This window comes from Pelecanus crispus, chromosome 4 (genome assembly GCF_030463565.1).
Source record: "Pelecanus crispus isolate bPelCri1 chromosome 4, bPelCri1.pri, whole genome shotgun sequence".
In the NCBI taxonomy this organism is placed as follows: Eukaryota; Metazoa; Chordata; class Aves; order Pelecaniformes; family Pelecanidae; genus Pelecanus; species Pelecanus crispus.
Window position 1 is genome coordinate 58,035,144 of NC_134646.1, and position 18,875 is coordinate 58,054,018.

An 18,875-nucleotide genomic window follows, 5' to 3' on the forward strand; every position below is an offset into this window, starting at 1 on the left:
CCCACTTTGGCAAAGCAGAAACAAGAAACGAGTTGTTTATTAAACACTGTACCAGCAGCATGGGCTTCTGTATTTAGCATTTCTCCTAACTCCCTCAATTTCATTTAATATCAGAGATGTGGTGCCTGTTGTAAGCCTGGAACTTCCTCCCCCGCCATCAGCTGGAAGGTTAGCCTGTTAGGAGTGAAAAAGCAGAGCTGCAAAACAGGCAGAATGTGAAAATAGCTGAAGTGTTATATATATATATAATATATATTTATATATTAAAATATATATTATAACATCATATATAATAATATATAATATTATATAAAGCATATAATTATATAGTATATATTTTATATTATATATTTATATAATAATATAATATATTATAAATATTATATTATACATAATATTATATTAAGTATAATATAAACCTCGTAAAATTCTGGGGGGGGTTCAACCTCATTCGCCGTCTGACTGAAGGTTGCACAGAGCGGCGCTTTGCCCCCCAAACCCGCCGGGCGAGCCCCCGCAGCGCCGGGAGCGGGACTCGAACACGCCACCTCGGCAGTTTGCCCCTGCGCATGCGCCTCGCCGCCGGAGGGGCGGGGGGGGGGGGGGAAGAGCGCTCGCGCGCCGCCCGGGCGGTCACGTGCTCGGGGAGGCGGGGTGGGGGGCCGCGGGGCGGGGAGGGCCGGAGATGCTGCGGCTGCTGGAGAAGCTCCCGCCGGGACGGGCCCTCGAGGTGGGCAGTGTCGGTCCGCAGCCCGCCCGACGAGGCGGCTGCTTGCCGTGAGGACGGGGCCTCCGGGGCCGCGGCCGCCGCCCTGAAGCGAGCCGGGGGTGGGGGCGCGGCGGGAGTATGGGGGTCCTCTCCGGTCCCTGCCGTGCGGTGTCCGGTAACGCCTCTCCGGGCGGGGGAGGGCGGTGTTTGCCGCGGGGAGGCCGAGCTGCCGCTCTCCGGCACCTGTGAGGGAGGCCGAGCCCGTCGTCCGCCGCCTCCCCGGGCTGCAGAGCGGTGCTGCTCCCCTCACCGGGCTGTGGGCCGCGCTGCCTGCCCTCGCCGGCCTCACTGGGCCTCACCGAAACGAAACCGAAAGTACCAGCTCAAAATACGCCGGGGGTGTACCCAGCGGGTGTTTGTGCGCTCGCTTTGCTGTTAGAATATTGGAAATGTCCTTGAGCTCTTCCTAGCGCCCGTTTTCCGCTCTCTGAGGGCTCGGTACTGAGGGAGACGGCCTGCGTGCGGGAGCTCTCGGCTGCTCCCAGAGAGGCTCCATCCGTTTCCAGGCGGTGAAGCGGCGGGCTGGCTGGATTTGCCTCACTGCGCTGCTCGAAGAAAAATTACTACAGCAGGCCAAGAAGGCAGGCATATAGAAGAGCCTCAGTGCTAGAGGGCAGCGGTTTGAGAGACTAGGGAGATGCACAGGCGCAGGGTTGGAGGTCAGCACTTTGAGCTGTGCTTTGCGTCCTGACAGTCCCACTGCAGAGATGGCTGAGGTGTCCTTTAGTGTGGCAGCTCTGCTGCTCGGCAGCACGGTACAGTCATGCACCAAACTGTTGAGTCCAAATGTAAATCCAAGATGAATCTGCATCACGTGATTTCTGTAGCCAAACCTGTGAACTGACTTTGTGGGAGCAGGGAGGACGGTTCATATTCAGGGACTACGTCTTCATGACTTTTTGGAATGGTGCATGGGCTGCACTCAGACAAAGCATTGAGATGGTACCACGTGAAGGGAGGGATGATAACTGAATCGCCTGCTCAGTCTCGTATCTGGTGTAGGTTAACTGTGATAGAATTGTGTACTTAAGTTATGTATTACATTGTTTCAGTTCCTTCATAAAATAGTTGATGGCATATGTGGCCGTGCGTATCCTCGATACCAGGATTATGGCAGTATTTGGAGCTTGTCGGAGTGGATGGAGGTTTTAGAAGAAACAGTGACTTATTTCAAAACTGCGGTTGGCAAAAACATGTCTGATGAAGAGGTAAGGGCTCATCACTGGGCTTGACTTTGAGAGATCATACTGGAGTGATTAGTCTTGTAGTTTTTTAGTACTAAAGTATTTTTGTAGTGTAACATTTGAACAGTTGCAGACTAAGCCTAAATAGGTAGGTTGGCAGCATTTAGACATACACTGTGAGGACTTTTAAAAGAAAAAGTGAAATTGGACACTGATTTTTTTCTTTTTTTAAATAGGACTGGATAATACTTGTCACAGTACAGTTTTCATTACTTAAACTGATATTTTAAGTACCACCAAATTAAATCTGTTTTCCTTAAAATACATAACCTGTCATTACTGTTCATTAGCAATAAAAACAATTCATACACTTGTTTGGCTTTCTTTGTTCATTACTACTGCATTGAAGTGTTTTAAAGTGTTGACTGTATGTAAATCCAGAAAAAATCTGGACTGTGAATGAAGCACCATGTAGGACAGGGCCTATAATTCAGGGCATTCCAATATGTCTAAACTTTGCAAAAACTTGTTCATATTTTGCCTGTTGCTTGTATTTTGACTACCTGCTAGTAGCTAGATCAAAGAAAGATACTTATGTAGGCATAGTCCGTACATCAGTATGTCTGTTTCAGCTATGCTAATGTATTTTGTCTCCACTCTGATGTTCAGAAACTCTCAGAGGTAAACTTGTGGTGCTTGTGTGTGTGATTTTGTTTGGTTTTGTTTCGATTTTAGTGTCGCATCTAAGAAGGCCAATAAAGCCTTTATCCTCTGGTCTCTTTTAATTTAAATTACAAGAAATTATTATTTTTTTTTTAATACATTGCTGTGGTAAATACTAACTGTCAAATACAGAGAGCAGCCACTGAGGGCAGTATAAGAAGAGACTATGCAGTCTAGTATAGCAGCTATCTGGGTAGAAGTTTGAATGGCTACAGAGCACAGCTATTACAGGTGGTGCATGTTATTTCTGTGGTTCTAAGTAATCACAATTTTTATTTTTATTTTTGTAGGCTGCTCAGCAGATAAGTGAGTTAAATTCAAACTATGAAGAAGCAATCACAAAATGTCTAAAAGGCAGAAAGGAAGAAATCAGGAACGCACTAGTGGAAAAAGTAAATGCAATCTCTTCTGCCCAGCTGCAGGATTTTGACTGGCAGTTAAAGGTGAGAGTGTTGCCATAATGTTGTTTGAAAGAAGTGTTCCACAACACAGAAGTATCTATTGATATAGTCCCCATAGGCCTGCTCATTCTGGAGCATGGTTCAATTTTTATAGGTATCAGAAAAGCACATTCATGATAACATGTCAAAGACTTGCCAGAAATTTGTATAAATTGTACAAATAAAATTATTATTCTTTTTTTTTTTTTCCTCCTCCTTTCTTTTAAAGCTGCAGTACCTATCTCTTTCCTAAAAGGAGATTGAGTGTTATCTAGTGACACCTGAAGGTTTCACATGCTGTTATGATTTTGAGGCCTGAATAGACTATTTTTACTCAAAGGAAGAAGAAATACTTACTTAATTTTAAGAGTACCACACTGATTCAGGATGTGTTTCCCTGACTTTTTTTCAACTTTTTAGATTCCTACAATAAACAATTATTTAATAATTACCTTGAAATCATTTATCTTTAGACTTATTTTGATAATAAGCCAATGATAACTGTGTTGCCTGAAGTTGGATGGTGCTTTGGGGTTATGAAGACAGCTGCCTTAAATTGAGCTCTATCAAATACTTAAAATATAAACAGTATAAGTAATTATGTTGTTTAGTTAGTCCATGGGAGCTGTTAAACAGATTTGTAGAGCTGTTAAATAGTTTTCCATTTCAACAAGTGTTAAATAATTTGTGCAGCAGACAGCTTTGGAAATCAAAGAGCAGTGCCCAGAATAGACAAGATTTTGCAAGAGCAAATATGGCATCGTAATGCGCTTCAAATGAAGTGTTACTAGGGATTGATATCTTGCTAACTGCATTTACTGCTGACAAAAATACAAACTCAATTTATGTGAACTCTTTGTTTTTTGCTTGTAGTGTCTTTTAACTTTTTATTCTGGAGGATTTTTTGAGTTCTGTTTTGTGATACAAATTTCTGGTATGTGTCTGAACTGTGGTACTCATTTTGCTTTAAACCACTTTTTTTCCCTTGAGCTGGTTGTGATTTATTTTTGCTTACGATAGTTAAATCCTGCCAAGGACATTGTCTCTCCTCTGCTGTACCACATTCTGCTCTCTAAATAAATAAGATAGATGTGTACTATACTGACCTACAGTATTGTCAACTGATCTTTGATTTTAACATATTTTAAAAGCCTTATTTATACTAGCGTGAGTATGATAGTAAACACAAAAGGCAGCACAATTGGCAGGTAATCCTCTTCATCAGTGATTGTCAAAGAGGATATCTGACAAACAGTGTTTGATCAGCTGTAGAGAGAGTTGAAAAATGCACAAAGGTGTCCTCTTTCTCCCAACTGCCCCCTTCTATAAGACCCTTCTTACTTGTTGATTACCAGAACTATTTGAATACGGTGACTTCAGAATTCATCTACTTTACTTTTAAAGAGCCATGATCAAATGTATCCTTTCTTTTCACCTAGAATACAAAAATGTAGAAGCCCAGTTATTTTAACAAATTGTTTTGACAAATGTATTGCTATGAAGAGAGGTTTTAGTATTTCAGTATATTGTTGGTTTTAACAAACAAACAAACAAAAATCCCAACAATGGGGGGGAAGCAAAGCCGAAAACTGCAGAGATGACTTGTGAGAAGTTAGTTTTGTCATGTTGGTGTTCTGGTAGTACACACAATATATAGTGCAGATGTGATGCTATGAAAGACTAAAAACTTAATGGCTCCACCTTACACTGTGGTGTTGTTTCATCAATCTGCATAGCTTGCTCTCTCCAGTGATAAGATCTCCATGCTGCAAATGCCACTTCTTAATCTTGATTTGGATGTGAGAGAAAATGGTGAAATTAAACCAATTTCTATTGAGATGAATAAGGAAGAGCTGCAGAACCTAATAAATGCACTGGAAGCTGCTAATAAGGTACCTTTTACTGTTATCATCCTCTGTTCCTGACTTTTCATGTACTGAGTTTATTTTGACTGAAATAATTTGTTCTGGGTATCTTGCTGAAAAACCGGAGTAAATCGTTCATTGGCAAAATTACTATAGAGTTACAGAACGTCTGACATAAGGCAGACTATCTTGGATAGACTTCAGGGTTTTTTAGCACAGTTTAGTCTAGAATTTTTTAAAAATGTAATTAGAATCCTGATAAGCATAATAGTCTGTTTAGAGCACCATTAAAAAGTCTTCTGAGAATAGGAGAAGCAAATGAAATGACGAAGTGTCAGATGAGAGTTGATTTTGAAAGATTGGAGAGAACTCCAGTGTTCCCCCAGCTTCACAAAATGTCAGTGGCTGGGAGTGCATACGGGAGAGTTGTTTGGTTCAAATTGAGGGCTTTAATTTCCATGGTATAGTAAATCAGGAAGAAAGTTACAAAGATTCCAATACAGTAACCTAAGAAGAAAATTTCAAGTGAAACTTTATTTGGAGTGTCTCAGATTTCTTAATAGAAAAGACTAAGGGGAGTGAGGATATGAAGAAAAATTGTTAGGGGAAAAAGTGTCATCTGACTTGCACCCTGGTGGTAACTGAATCCTGGAGTCCCTCCTTGTTCAGTTACCTTTCAGTATTAATTCTGGCTCTGTTATAAAGGAAAGTAGGTTTTTGGCTTTGTTTTTTTAATCTGAAAATGTCTTAAATATTTATGAAGTCTGTTCTCCGAGAGATGGAATTCTCTGACATCTTGCAGGATGGATGCGAAAGTGTTGTATCAACATGTTTTAGAAGTCAGCAGCTTCTAGTTGCTTCGCAACGTTTAGCAAGTAAGGGGTTTTATATAATGTTATGATGCTATAGGTGGAATCTGTAGACCAACATTTAGAAAAAATCTTCATCAGTATATAACAACTGAAAATAATAGTTTTATAGCTCATAGAGTTGAAAACTAAGTTACAATAGCACTGTTAATATTTTGAATTACAAAAGACACTGAGATTATGTCTGTCAGTTGCTTTAATGAGGCTGATGTGAGGCTTCTGCAGTTCCCAGTAAGATAAACGCATTAGTCCAGATACAGGTGGTGTTCTCGTGAAATGAGAGCACTTAACAGCTTGCTTTCCCCTGGAATTTTTCTTCCAAAACTAAATAAAAATAGTAGCTTGTCACGAACTCTACACTAGGCAAACAAGGATTCTTCCGGGACAGACTTAAGTCTCCACATGCCTTCTGTTCTGCTTGAAGGTCTGTATGGAAGCTGTGGGATGTTGCCATCTTCTTTCTTAGTTTTATGTGTGCACAAGGAGGAATTCGCTCTAGAAATGGTCCCTCCTGCTTTGTGCGGAAAGAATCTCTCTGGACCTGGAAATTACCACTCTACTCTTTGATTGCAGGGAGCTGAGCAATGGTTTGCGTGCAGTAAATGCTAAAGAAAGTTATTGGAAGTGATAGTTGTGTGAGGTTGTAAAAGAGAGCTGAGAGAGGGATGGTGTGTTTTCCAGAGGAAAGACATGTTTATACAGTTGCATATTTTACTGTGACAGAAAGCAGAAAGCTGTATTTCCTAGACTGTTTAAGGTTTGGTCTCATCCAACTTTAATCTCATTCCTTTTCTCCTTTTTGAAGGTTGTCTTGCAACTGAAATGATGGAATTGAGATCATTGACAGTATCTGCTGGCGATGGCTCCCCAACTGACTTGGGGGGAGGGAAAGAAGAGTTCTCTGCAAAGCCAAAAGTTGTTGATGCTATAAAATACTGAAGTGAGAAGGCTATTACGACTTGTGACCAAATAAACTACTAATCCTCCGATGATAAAATCTTGTATCTGTTTGACCAAAAATATAAAAATCCAATGTAGAGTTGCTTTTAGTACTAAAGATTTCTAGAACTATGGATGAGTTTCACTTACAACATGTGCCATATTTGTTTTGGTTAAACTTCAGCAGTGACTGCACAGGTGCCTAGTAAAACCAGTCTTACTTGCATAATACGTTATCGTTATCTAAGGTGCCATGATAATGAAGAGCATGACAGAGCACTTGTAGCATTAATGTATTTATACTTGTAAATAGTAAATAAATACTTGATTTTGTGTGTGAATAATTGCAGTAAATGGTTTCTTGATTTCTTCATCACTAAACTCAATCTTTTTAGATGCTGGGAAAAATCAGCTTTACAAACAAAAGCAGTATAGAACCACAGAATAGTTGAGGTTGGAAGGGGCCTCTGGAGGTCATCTCGTCTAACTCCCCTGCTCAAGCATGGTCACCTAGAGCAGGCTGCACAGGACCATGTCCAGATGGCTTATGGCTTTTGAGTATCTTCCAAGGGTGGAGACAGCGCAACCTCTCTAGGCAACCTGTTCAGTGCTCAGAAGTTGAGGAAGAAGCACTGGGGCTTTACTCAGAGTAAAGTTTGGGTTTTTAGCTTTGGTTTTGTATCTTATTTAACTGAAAAGCCATCAACTATATTAATGTTTTCAAAAGGGGGTGCAGTGCTGGAGGGGGGCTGACCTACGTAGACTGTGAAAAGGATATTCCCAGCCCGTTTAATACAGCAGATAACTGGTAAATCCTAGGCTAAATCTTTCTGAAACAAGGTTGGGTCTTGACTGTAGTATGTAACAAAAGTTAGAAGCCATAACACTGGAGAAGAGTATACCAGGAATCTTACGGTTTCTACTATTTGTTAAAGCATTCTTCCATATGTAAAGAGCAAATTATCTGTAATGCTTACATAAATACTAATGTACACTTCTTGACATGCATGTGTGTATATACGCATGTTTTGTATATATAAAAAGGTAAAGTATTGATGACTTACTTTCTTCATAGTTTCAAAATCAGTGTCTTGAGTTTCTTCCACTATAGTTTGTTGTGCCATAGGTTTTCATGTAAGCAAAGTATAAAATAATACATCCATACAAAAAATTGGATTTCAGAGGACTGATCAGAGAAGAGGAGGAGGACAGGAAGCTCTCTTGTAGAAAGGCCTCTGAAAATTATTTTAATAGGCTTCATGCATAGGGAACCTAAATACATGTTTCTAATATTAAAACTAGCACAGAAGTTTTGTGGGTCAGAGAACATTTTAAAAAAGATAATGTGTATAAAATGTAGTCTGTTTCCCTTTTATTTGGTACTGGTACACTTAGATGTGCAGAGCAGTAGTTCAGTGTCAGCAATTCAAGAAAGATCAGGAAAAGTGGAGAAGGGGGTAAAGAGTCATAAGAATGAAAGACTGGAAAATACCTCTTACGGTGAAAGGACTGTGATCTCTTTAACAGATATGGCTTGATTGTAATCTTGAATGTACATAAGCAACAGACATTGGATAATGGATCAGGTAACAGATAAAGACCTTGCATAAGTGGGACCAAATTCAAGCTAAAAAAATTCAGGTTGGAACTGATATTTATTTAGCTTTATAAACAGTCTGGGAAGAGTTACTGCAGGTTGTCCAATAGTCTGTTCAGGAGCATGCTCTTTTTTTAATTGTGAGTTTAATGAATAAATTGGTCAGGTCTATTTATTTTATTCATAGAATCGTTTAGGTTGGAAAAGACCTTTAAGATCATCCAGTCCAACCATTAACCTACCATTACCAAGTCCACCACTAAACCAACTGAGGGTAGAGTAGCAATTTCGTGTCTCCTGGCTTGGTGGCTGGATTATTTTTTTAATGAAAGTAAAAACTAGGAATCATTAAGGTTGGAAAGGGTCTCTAAGATCATCAGTCCAACCATCAACCCGACACCACCATGCCCACTAAACCGTGTCCCCAAGTGCCACATCTACCCATTTTTGGAACACTTCCAGGGATGGTGATTCCACCACCTCTCTGAGGAGCCTGTTCCAATGCTTGACTACCCTTTCTGTGAAGAAATTTTTCCTAATATCCGATCTAAACCTCCCCTGATGCAGCCTGAGCTCATTTCCTCTCATCCTATCGCTAACTACGTGGGAGAAGAGACCAACACCCACCTCGCTACAACCTCCTTTCAGGTAGTTGTAGAAAGCGATAAGGTCTCCCCTCAGCCTCCTCTTCTCCAGGCTAAACAGTCCCAGTTCCCTCAGCCACTCCTCATAAGATAATATACCTCATAGGTATATTTGCCTTGACTTCGCTTTTCCCTTTTCTCTATATATAGTCACTTTATAGAAGAATGAATATACTGCTTTGATACAGCCTTATGTGTTTAAATGCTTCATGGATTGTATGATGCATACTGAAGGTGTAACTCTGCTTTAGCTTTCATTATACTGCGATAGCACATATTGCTAAAAGGCTTTTGTAGAAAAAGAGGCTTAATTTTTGGTAGCTGATTTTTTTTAACTGATTTTTATTGTTGGCACAGTTTTTATCATTTAGGACAAAAGGACTGAAAACTATTGCTTTTATTTACAGTAGCAGAAATAATAACCAGCAATTTATTTCATACGAGTGTACACTATCAAGTTTGGGATGTCATTTGGATAGAAGACACTTGTGTGCTGATCCATTTATACAATTTATAGATGTACTGTGAACACATTTAAGAAAGCAGATAGCTAGAAAGGTCGTACTTCAAAGAATATTAAAGTGGATATTTGAAACTTATTTTGCAGTATGTTGCTGAAGAGAACTTTTGTGTTGCTGTTTCTTAGTTTTCAAAGATCAATTGTTCAAAAATACAGTAAATTCTTCAAAATAAAGTTATGTGTTTTCTCAACAATAAAAGGCCACAAGTGATAACTTCCATTTTTACATTCAACCTATGACATTTCTGTTGCAAAATCTGCCACATATCTAGCTGATAGAAAGCAATTTTTTTTTAAAATGTAGATGCTATTTAAAAATATTTCTGAGTTTTTCTTCGTAGTAGAGACTTAAAGTTTACATAATTTTATTTAAATTTTATAGCAAGTGATGTAAAAATGGATTTATTATAATTACTCTAAAGGTATGCGGTGGCATTTCATCTTCAGTATCATCCCATATTTGTCTTGTCCTTTACTGCAGCGCTGAACAGGAAAGGCTGAAGAATAATTTTTCAATTTTTTTTTGCTTTAAAACAAAGAAGACAATACAGTTTCTGTTATGATGTGACAGCAGTAAATGTGCAATGAGCTGCTGCTTCGTGGGTGTTAGACTTTATTGAAAGTCTGAGTATTTTTTATATAACCATCAAAATGATGTTTTTGACAGGGGGCATGACAACACCGTGTGAATGGCTAGAGAGGGAGAGGAGCACCAGTCGACAAGCAGTTGCGAACTAGCAGCTAAAACATGATTGTCATGGAATTGCATTTGAAATGTGCATCCTGACCTTACATCTCTACAGAGAAATGAACTGTCCTTGTAAGGCACGTAATGGCCTCCAGTAGATGGAAAGGAAAAGGACCAAATAGAACGGAGAAGAGAGCTGGCTGCTCTGTACTTTGTACCATCTATCAGAAAGTGGTTTTGTTCTGTTTCTGCTCTGAGAATTAGGTACTTCTTCAGCAAGCAAGGTCTCCAGTTGTGACAGATAAGGCATTTGTGGAGACTGTACCAGGCCAAATTGATGCAAAAAGCTAGAGATTCCACAAAACCCATTATACTGGTGTCAGCTTCAACATACATTTTGAGGAATGCAGGTAGACATGAAAAGGTAGTGAACAGGAAAAATGTATGCATCTAAACATCTAAAACAACCTCATGTGTCCAGGGGCATGTCTGTCAAGTTGGCCCGGCCATGCTCTCTTCCGGGCTGAAGAACAGGGGGGTTAGGTAAGGAAGTTGCCATTGCATTTCCACCCGGGTTTTCATACAGCGCAAAGCACTGCAGCGCATGTCACAGCCCCTGGAGGAACTGTATGCTGGGACCAGAGAGAAATACAAGAACTGCACCGGTAACAAGAGCTGTGGAGGGGCTGTGATGTGGGGAGCATCGCTCACAAAGTCACTTGAGTCTGACTAAGGGGGGAATCGGAGAAATCTTCTGAAGGTGTAGGAATTAGACCAAAGGTGCAGGAGTTTAAAGAGACTCCATTAACATTAAATAACTTTTAATTTTGTCCTTGCCTATCTGCTCACTTTGCCCCTATCTGTGTTTTTCTGTGTTCATCCAGGCTTGAGCTCTTTCTAACTAGCTGGCTATGGTAAATTGAATGGCTTTGATGTTTGCACAGTCCACCAATGCTAGCTTGTAATGGTTGTTCCCAGGTGACGCTCCCCCTTTTTGTCCTGTTTCATGTTTGTTCCTGTTCGTATTCTCCTAGTGTTTGCCCCTGCAGAGCAGCTCACTTCTTGGTCCTGCGGTTGCGTGGGCAAAAAAAAGGAAAACAACCATCACGAGTACATTGGCGAAACATCTGTGGTTTTGCAGGTACTATGTACAGACCTCTTAAGCATGCAATTAAGACCAGAAACAAAATTTTGGGCAGTAGGTTCTTTGAACCAAAAGTCCTAACAAAAATAGTACATATAATAGACATACTGTGTGAAGTTTTAATTTCAACAAGTAAAAAGCACCTACAGAAATTCACAGTGCATAAACAGACCTGCAATTTGAATCAGAAAATGCAGCATATATTGATATGAAATATAAAAGTGAATTATAAAAATTATGTTATTTGCCCTCCATTAGCATTCATTGTACTTCTCTCCATTTCATAGAAATCTTCCCTTGATTTCAGAAAAATCATGTTTTTCTTGATCAATCATTTCAGCTTTGATCTTGGCACATTAAAGTGAATCAGAATTGGATCTGACCAGCAAACTGGTTGGTATGGAACTGACTACTGTGATAAAACTGCTTTTGGAACAAAGCGATTGTGTGTGTCAAGAAGCTGTGTTTTTCAAAAGATCTATATAAGCCTGTAGAACATTTCTGAGTTCTGGAGCAAGCCTTTCTGATAACAAACACACTGAAATGTGATTAGGCTTTTATCTGAAAGATAAAGATTAAGAACCAGTAACACCTTGTCCTGAAGTATGCACACTTTGCTATCACTTTGAGTTGTGAATTAATATTTATAATGAAGTACCAGAAATAAAGGGATTTTTACTTTTCTGGTACTGGAGAACGCTTTCATAAGTGCATCAAGATAGTCTATAAAGTTTTTTACTTCTTTAAATCCACTTTAATTACATTCAGTAATATCCTACGCTTCCCTCTGTAAATTTATAGTTTATACATACTTCAAGACCACTCCAGAAAGACCAAAAGACCACTGTCAAAATACAGAAAAGGGGGCAAATGTCACAAAGATTCATCCTTTGGACTTTTACAAGCCTGTGTGGTTCACATGATCAGGCTGCTCTGTGTAGAGGTCATCACAGGAGCAGAACCTCATGTTTTAAGCTTGTGGAGGATATACCCAATGTTCAACCCTTCACGTTGTCTATAGCTGCAAATTTTACTCAAAGGTACACTTCATATGTGCTAGCACCAGTGGGAGTCCTACATAGAGAAAGCTGTGGCTATTTTGTAGCATCAGATTAGTCAGCTATTTAGCTAATACAATAATGAAAAGCACTGGGAGGTGTGGAGACTTTTCTAACTGGAAACTACTACAGGTGCAGGAAACGGATATATTCACAGATGCAAACAAGGTTGCTGATGCTCTCACTTAAATGCATAATCTGCCAGAGGAAACCATCTTTATGAACATTTTTGATGGTGTGATTGATATTTCATACTTTCCTCTAAGACAGTGCAGATACAGATAGGCAGTGATGAATTAAAAGACATTATTGATCAGGGACCGTCTTTAGAAAAATGACATGGTTCTGCTGCTGTGAAATTATCTTAGCTCCTTATTGGTAATGATACTCAATGGATTTTGCCATGAATAAAAGTCTAAAAGAATGACTACCATGCCATTTCTTAGACTGGCACCAGCACAAGACAAGAGGTGATGTTTTTATAACACTTGGAGACTCAAAATGACTTATAAAATAATTGAAAAACAAACATGCCAAGGAGCAGACAACATAATTAGAGTTCACTCTGCACTCCAAGACAGTAAGTAGACCAAAATCACCTAATCTTCCTTCAAAAACTGCCGGATTTCTCATTTGTCTCTTAATTCTTTCATGTGCATATACATTTCGGTATCATCACATGCTGAAATTCAGTATTCTTCTGTGATCTCCTGCCTTCTTTGGGCCGCAGGGTGGATGCCTGTGGGGGTAGGAAGAAACATACTTATCCAATCACAGATGTGGGGTTTTATGCTTTTCAATGCAGAAACCATTTAAAAACATTTTTCTATGCAGCAGGGATAACCAGCCTTTTTTTGACTAATACTCGCAAAACAGTGTTAGCAGTGCATCCTCAGTACATGGGAATTCAAGAGAAGGGGCAGAGGTTCGTTGGTGATGGGAAACAGAAGCATCTGGTTAACATGGCCCTCTGCCCTGGATGACTTTCCTCATGATTTATCTCAAGAAATCCTCCACTTGCAGTACAAGGGGATGGAACATTTTCTGTAAGGGTAAACAAGGTGAATTAGCGGGTAACTCTGAAACAGCAACTTCTGCACTGTTCAGTGGTACCATAAAGTGCAGCAATGTTGTCAGAAATATTCCTATGATACTGAAAATGTTAATTTTTTGTGGTGTTTTAAGACCTTTTCTACAACTATTGCTATTCCTTCTTAGTTGCTTTGAATTGTGTGGGAATTTAAATGAAGTGGAAGGATTTTGGTTTATCCTTTGGAATGACTGCAGCTGCCTCTCACACACTGTTTCGGGCTGATCCCAGCTCTCATGCCTGCCATCACAACAATAAGGATCTTGTAAACCAGTGGTTTTGCTCAGCCAAGGAAGGTTCACAGGCTGGCTACCCAGCTGGGTTGGTATTAGAGAGATGGGCAAAATCACTGCAGTCTCCTGGCTGGCTTCATCCCAGTCTGAAGGCTTGGACAAGCACAGAGGAGCTATTTAATTTACCCTGCTCTTGGGGAAATACCTGTTCCAAACATGTTGCCAATTTAGCCACTGACTGTTTCATTCATAATTAGGTGGGATACTGCTGAAGAGAAGCAAGATTAGAATGAGATTAAAAGATCATTGTAAGTGTGAAATAAATAGTTTCAAGAGCATGAAAACCAATGAACCTTGTTTTCCCTGTGGATCTGGGTATTGAATTGCCCTCCCGTGTGGATTCTCTGATGACCAATAAAGTAGTGTTTCATTGAGTCCCTTTCTTCCAGAGAAGAGGGATGGATTAACAGGACCTTTGTCCTCTGCTCAGCTACCTGCTTTGTTAAAACTTGTAAGAATGTATTATCTCACAGATTCTTACTGTTCTGTTATCTTTTGGTTGCAACTGCCAATGGATTCAGATATTTTTGGGAGACTCCCACATAGGCAAACACATACACACAGAGTGACAGTAGAAGCTCGCATCTTTGGAAAACCTAGCTAAAAAGGACTTCCACTGCAAGTTTCTTTAAATAATCTATTCAGACTCACAAACTGCATGAAACAGTGGCACAAATTGTAAGGGGGGGTTACCTGAAACCTAATTAGCAGTAGGACCTTATCTATGCTGAGCTTGAAGTCTGGTTCCTACGGGCAGGCAAGATAACTACTAAAAGACAACAGCGACAGAGCTTAGCATTATGGCGTTATCACATTTATTGCTTAAAGCTAGCCAAATGACTCCAACCTATTGACAGGAAGAGGTTGTGTTTCTTTTGTACTCACTAATTCCTAGCTCCAGATGGCAATGTACATGGGTAACCCATACATAGCCACATTTTTCCATCCTGTGCCTCTAATAACCACAGCCTTTTCCTTGCTGGCAAGCTATTGCTCTCAAGTGAGAAATATTTTCTTACGCTTTCTTTCTAAAAGTAGTGGAAAGAGGGAAAATGTGCTAGTTATGGTTATACACCCTGTTCCCAAGTTTTGGTTTTAATTCTCTTCTGAGGCTTTGAAAGAAGGTTTAGTTTAAATCCAATGTGCCTTGCAAGCTCGTGTGCCAAATTCTGTTTTCTTTACCAGAGTTAGTAGTTAAATGTGCAGACAGGAGCTCAGTGGGAGGCAGGAGATGCTGGCTCTGGGCTAAGATATTGCCTACCTGCAATAAGTGGCTCTTGCCTCTGTATGAGCTGCGGTTATTAGCCCCTGCTGCAAAGCTTTGTGCTGAGAGCTGGCAGCTGTTTCCTCACTCACGACCACAGCTTCCAGCTCTTGAAGCGGCCAGGCCTTGCTGCATGCTGTTCAAAAGTGGCAGCAGGGCTGGGGGTTGTATCGGTGGCGTGTGTTGAAGGACGACTGATGCACGAGGGTGGACCCCTCTGTGTGGCAGAAGGCACCACCTAGCTCAAACAGGGTCTGATGCAAAGTGTTAGTAGCAAGGCCTGTTAAAGCTTTGGGCTGCAAACTGTGAATTTTCACCTAGATGTGCTGACTGTATGCTGAACTCCTACTTAGCTACATGAAAGAAGGCCCTGAAACCGGAAAGATAAGGTAGCCACAACCATCAGCAGAAGCTGCATCCATTAACGTAAGAGAAGGAATGTCTCAGCTGGAGACAGAGAAAGGATCCAATAAAGAACAAGACGACCCCAGACCGAAATATTGCTATTGGACTGAATTGTCACATGACAGGAGTGGAACTTAAATTGCAAGGGTATAATTGCCCAGGGATTTCTTCGTTCAGGGTCCGTCTCCAGAGGCACCCAGCTTGAGCTGTCATTTACCCCTGTACCACTCAATAAATCCGCCTGCGTACATCGCGTCGAAGACTCCGCTTTGGGGAAACGTAGGGTCGAGCCTGAGGGGAGAGGATGCACCTGAGAGTGAGTGTGTGTGTGAGCGAGGAGTCAAAAAGGGGCACCCGTCAGCTCAGTGAAGCTGCCTGCTGTGAAGGGACTCCGGTCCTAGCAGTTAAAGTCTCGGGTGGAGCGTGTGCGACTCCCTGGATGGTGGGTGAATGCTCCAGTGGCAACCGCTCCTTTAACATCTATTTTGGAACATGCTGTTCTGAAGGAGTTCTGCATTTGCACTGCTCTTGGTTTGTGAATGGCCCTTCCTCTGCTCCATACCCCTTTTTTTTTTTTCTTGGAACTGTAGAATGCTAGCTGCTTTTAGCCCATGTGCCTAACTTCTGTGTGTGAACTAGCTGGATGATCCATAAGCTAGAAACTATGTATATGCAGATGTTAGGAGTCTACAAGAAAAAATGCTGAAAACCAGTAGAGCTGATCTTTGCTCTTGTAGTAGAAGGCAAGGGATCCTTTTCTATTACCTAAATTCTTGTTTCAATATCATGTTGGATGTTGGTTCTTCCTAAATGTCCACTGTGCTGTAAGGAGGGGTTGTAATGTCTCCACACCACTGGAACAGCTGGGTTAAATTACTGACCTGTGGTCTGTCTGTGAATATCTTTGGAAAATCAGGTAATGCAATAACATGGGCCACTGACAGTTGTTTTTCAGAGTATTTTACATTACAAATCTGCAGAATGTATTGCTTGAATTTATTTCTGTGTATAACCACAAAGCTGGCAAGTTCACTGGCTTATGGACTTATTCTCTCTGTTTGTAAAGTCTGGTGCCAGTTTGTTGAATTCAAAGCTGTTTGATGGGGTGTGTGTTTGGAATGGACAGCACATATGGCCCTACTGCTGTCTCCCTCCTGGGGCTATTTTCTGCAGTTACGGAAAGTTCAGTTTGCTGAGCACGCAAGACTTCTATATGTTCTGTGTATTGTTTATTTTATGATACCACAATATTATTGTTAGTTGCCACTAAATGATTCTTGATCTAAACAATGTTTAGATTTGACGAAAAAATTAATCAAAATGTCCCATGCGGGATGATGTGTGGCAGTTCTTATTTTGTTTGCCGATATGGTGCAAATGTTGAAAAATTATTTGGAGTTCTTTTAGGGTGGGGATAAGCATACAAGTTGTACCCTATTCAGAAGAGCCATTTGACTGAATTAATATTATCCTGAATCATCTCAAATTGTACCTAGTGGCTGATTAATCCGGTAAGATTGTGCAACTCTTCAATAGGCTGGACATTAAAGGTTGTAGCAGAGAAGAGACAGCTGAGAAGACCACCTTTGTACTCCATTGAACTTGGGATGAGACTAGGACTTTGGAGCCCATGGAAAGACTGATAGTCTCAAGGACCCTCCTAGATTAACAATGTCAAATGCCTGGTTTTCAGCCTTTTATTTTTTGTAATGAGTACATTAAAGCTATTCCCTTTCTTGTTTGGTGATTTATCATTCCAGACTGTTTCTGCAGAAGCCTGCTGCACAAAGAGAAGGGGCGGCAGGTCCTGATCTGTTAGGAGATCAAGGCCTTGCAGGATGTGACAAACGTTAACATGTAAGAGTGGTTCATTTATTATTACCTTCTGATTAAAAAGCTGTAATGTCAACTGGAGATAAGGTTATCAGTTGACCTTACTGCCAGGCAATGAGGAACTGGTGAAGAAGCTTTCCACATCGCTCATTTGTATTCCCTACTAACTCCTAACTGCGGATATTGCTGCCTAATATCCCAATCAATGTTTCCTTCTGTACCAGCTGGCATTGATAACAATCATCTTGGTACCTACATAGACTCTGTTGGCTTGTATATCTTGACTCTCTGAAAAGTATGAAACGCTTTCAATACAAAATAAAATTTAACTGATAATAGTTCCGTTTCAACAAAATGCTATGTTAGGCAACATAGTATAAACATCGTTAGGAAATAACTGGCAATAGAGAAAGGGAATGGGTTTGATACAGGTAGGAGATGACTGACCTATTGCTCCTCAGTTGCATGCAGCTTGCTGAGCACTTCGCCTGCAGCTCCTTGGCTGTGGTTGTGTCAGGCGATCAGCAGCCGGGTGGGGAGAGGCAACTCCTCAGGACCAGTGTACCCAACATCACCAGTGTGCCGTAAGACTCAGCTGCATCTCCTGTTCCTCAGTGGAGTAAGGAAATCTGTAGGAAACTGTGTGCAGAACTCTTCTCAGATCTGTTCTCAGACATCTGTGAACTTTTTGAGAATGTGTCGCAATTACCAGCCACAGGAAACCTGGGAGTCGAGAAAAGTAGCCACTCTTGGGCTGGGGTATCCCTCGGTAGTTGCTTCCAGGGATGATCATGTGTTTGTTTTCTACTTTTTAATACAAAATTAGAGATGGCACAATTGTTCTCATCAATTTCAACTTCGCTACTTTGTGGAAATAACAAAATTCCAGTTAGGTCCAATCAGCTGATTCCTTAGCTGGAAACTCAGTGGGATTTGTCTCTGCTGCCGTTTCTTTCTTTTGAAGATCCCTGCCTCTCTGAAAATGTGAATTGACTTACATCTCCTTGAGTGACAGTTCTCACATACACTATGAAAATACTTCCTAGTATAACTATTAACTTCGAAATGATGTGTGATGTAATAGTTATAATCCTTCAAACAGTTATTTCTTCAAATTTCTTTACACTCTAAATGTTGAAAGACTGTTACATGACTACTACTTTGAGTTGTTTTACCATCTTGTTTGGAAGCATGCTGCTGTGGGAATACAGTAAGACTAATTTTTATTCCACTTAAATAAGAGATAAAAACAGGTACGGAAAGGTCATGGGTGATGCACAAACTCTTTGTAAAAATCGAGGTATAGCGCTTTTGCTGAAGACGCTCTGTAAGAGCAGATGTGTACTATTCTGATCTGAATGTAGTGAGGCTGGATTTGTTGGTTTTTGTTATTTTTTTCTTGAAAGCTTAAATCTAGAAGTATTCAATGGCTGGGTATCTTACCTTGAACATGTAACATTATGGCTACTGCAGTTCTTTGGAGTTAACAAAATTGGGAAGGAAAGAAACAAGTCTAATTATGTTAGTCTATGGTAACATTATTGCATAAA

General features: G+C 40.4%; 1 protein-coding gene across 3 annotated transcripts; it reads left to right on the forward strand.

Annotated features, from left to right (window-relative positions):
- The first annotated feature begins 684 nt into the window (after positions 1-684).
- On the forward strand, positions 685-8,730 carry COMMD8 (COMM domain containing 8). 3 transcript variants are annotated; one of them, XM_075709347.1, is made up of 5 exons: positions 685-730; positions 1,822-1,977; positions 2,967-3,119; positions 4,853-5,008; positions 6,656-8,730. In XM_075709347.1, exons 1-5 carry the CDS (start codon positions 686-688, stop codon positions 6,674-6,676), a joined length of 531 nt encoding a protein of 176 aa, XP_075565462.1. In that variant the 5' UTR covers position 685; the 3' UTR covers positions 6,677-8,730. The 3 variants fall into 3 exon arrangements, with proteins under 3 accessions (XP_075565462.1, XP_075565460.1, XP_075565461.1); XM_075709346.1 differs by lacking the exon at positions 685-730 and adding an exon at positions 1,437-1,524; XM_075709345.1 differs by lacking the exon at positions 6,656-8,730 and having other exon boundaries at positions 4,853-6,283.
- The last annotated feature ends 10,145 nt before the right edge of the window (positions 8,731-18,875 follow it).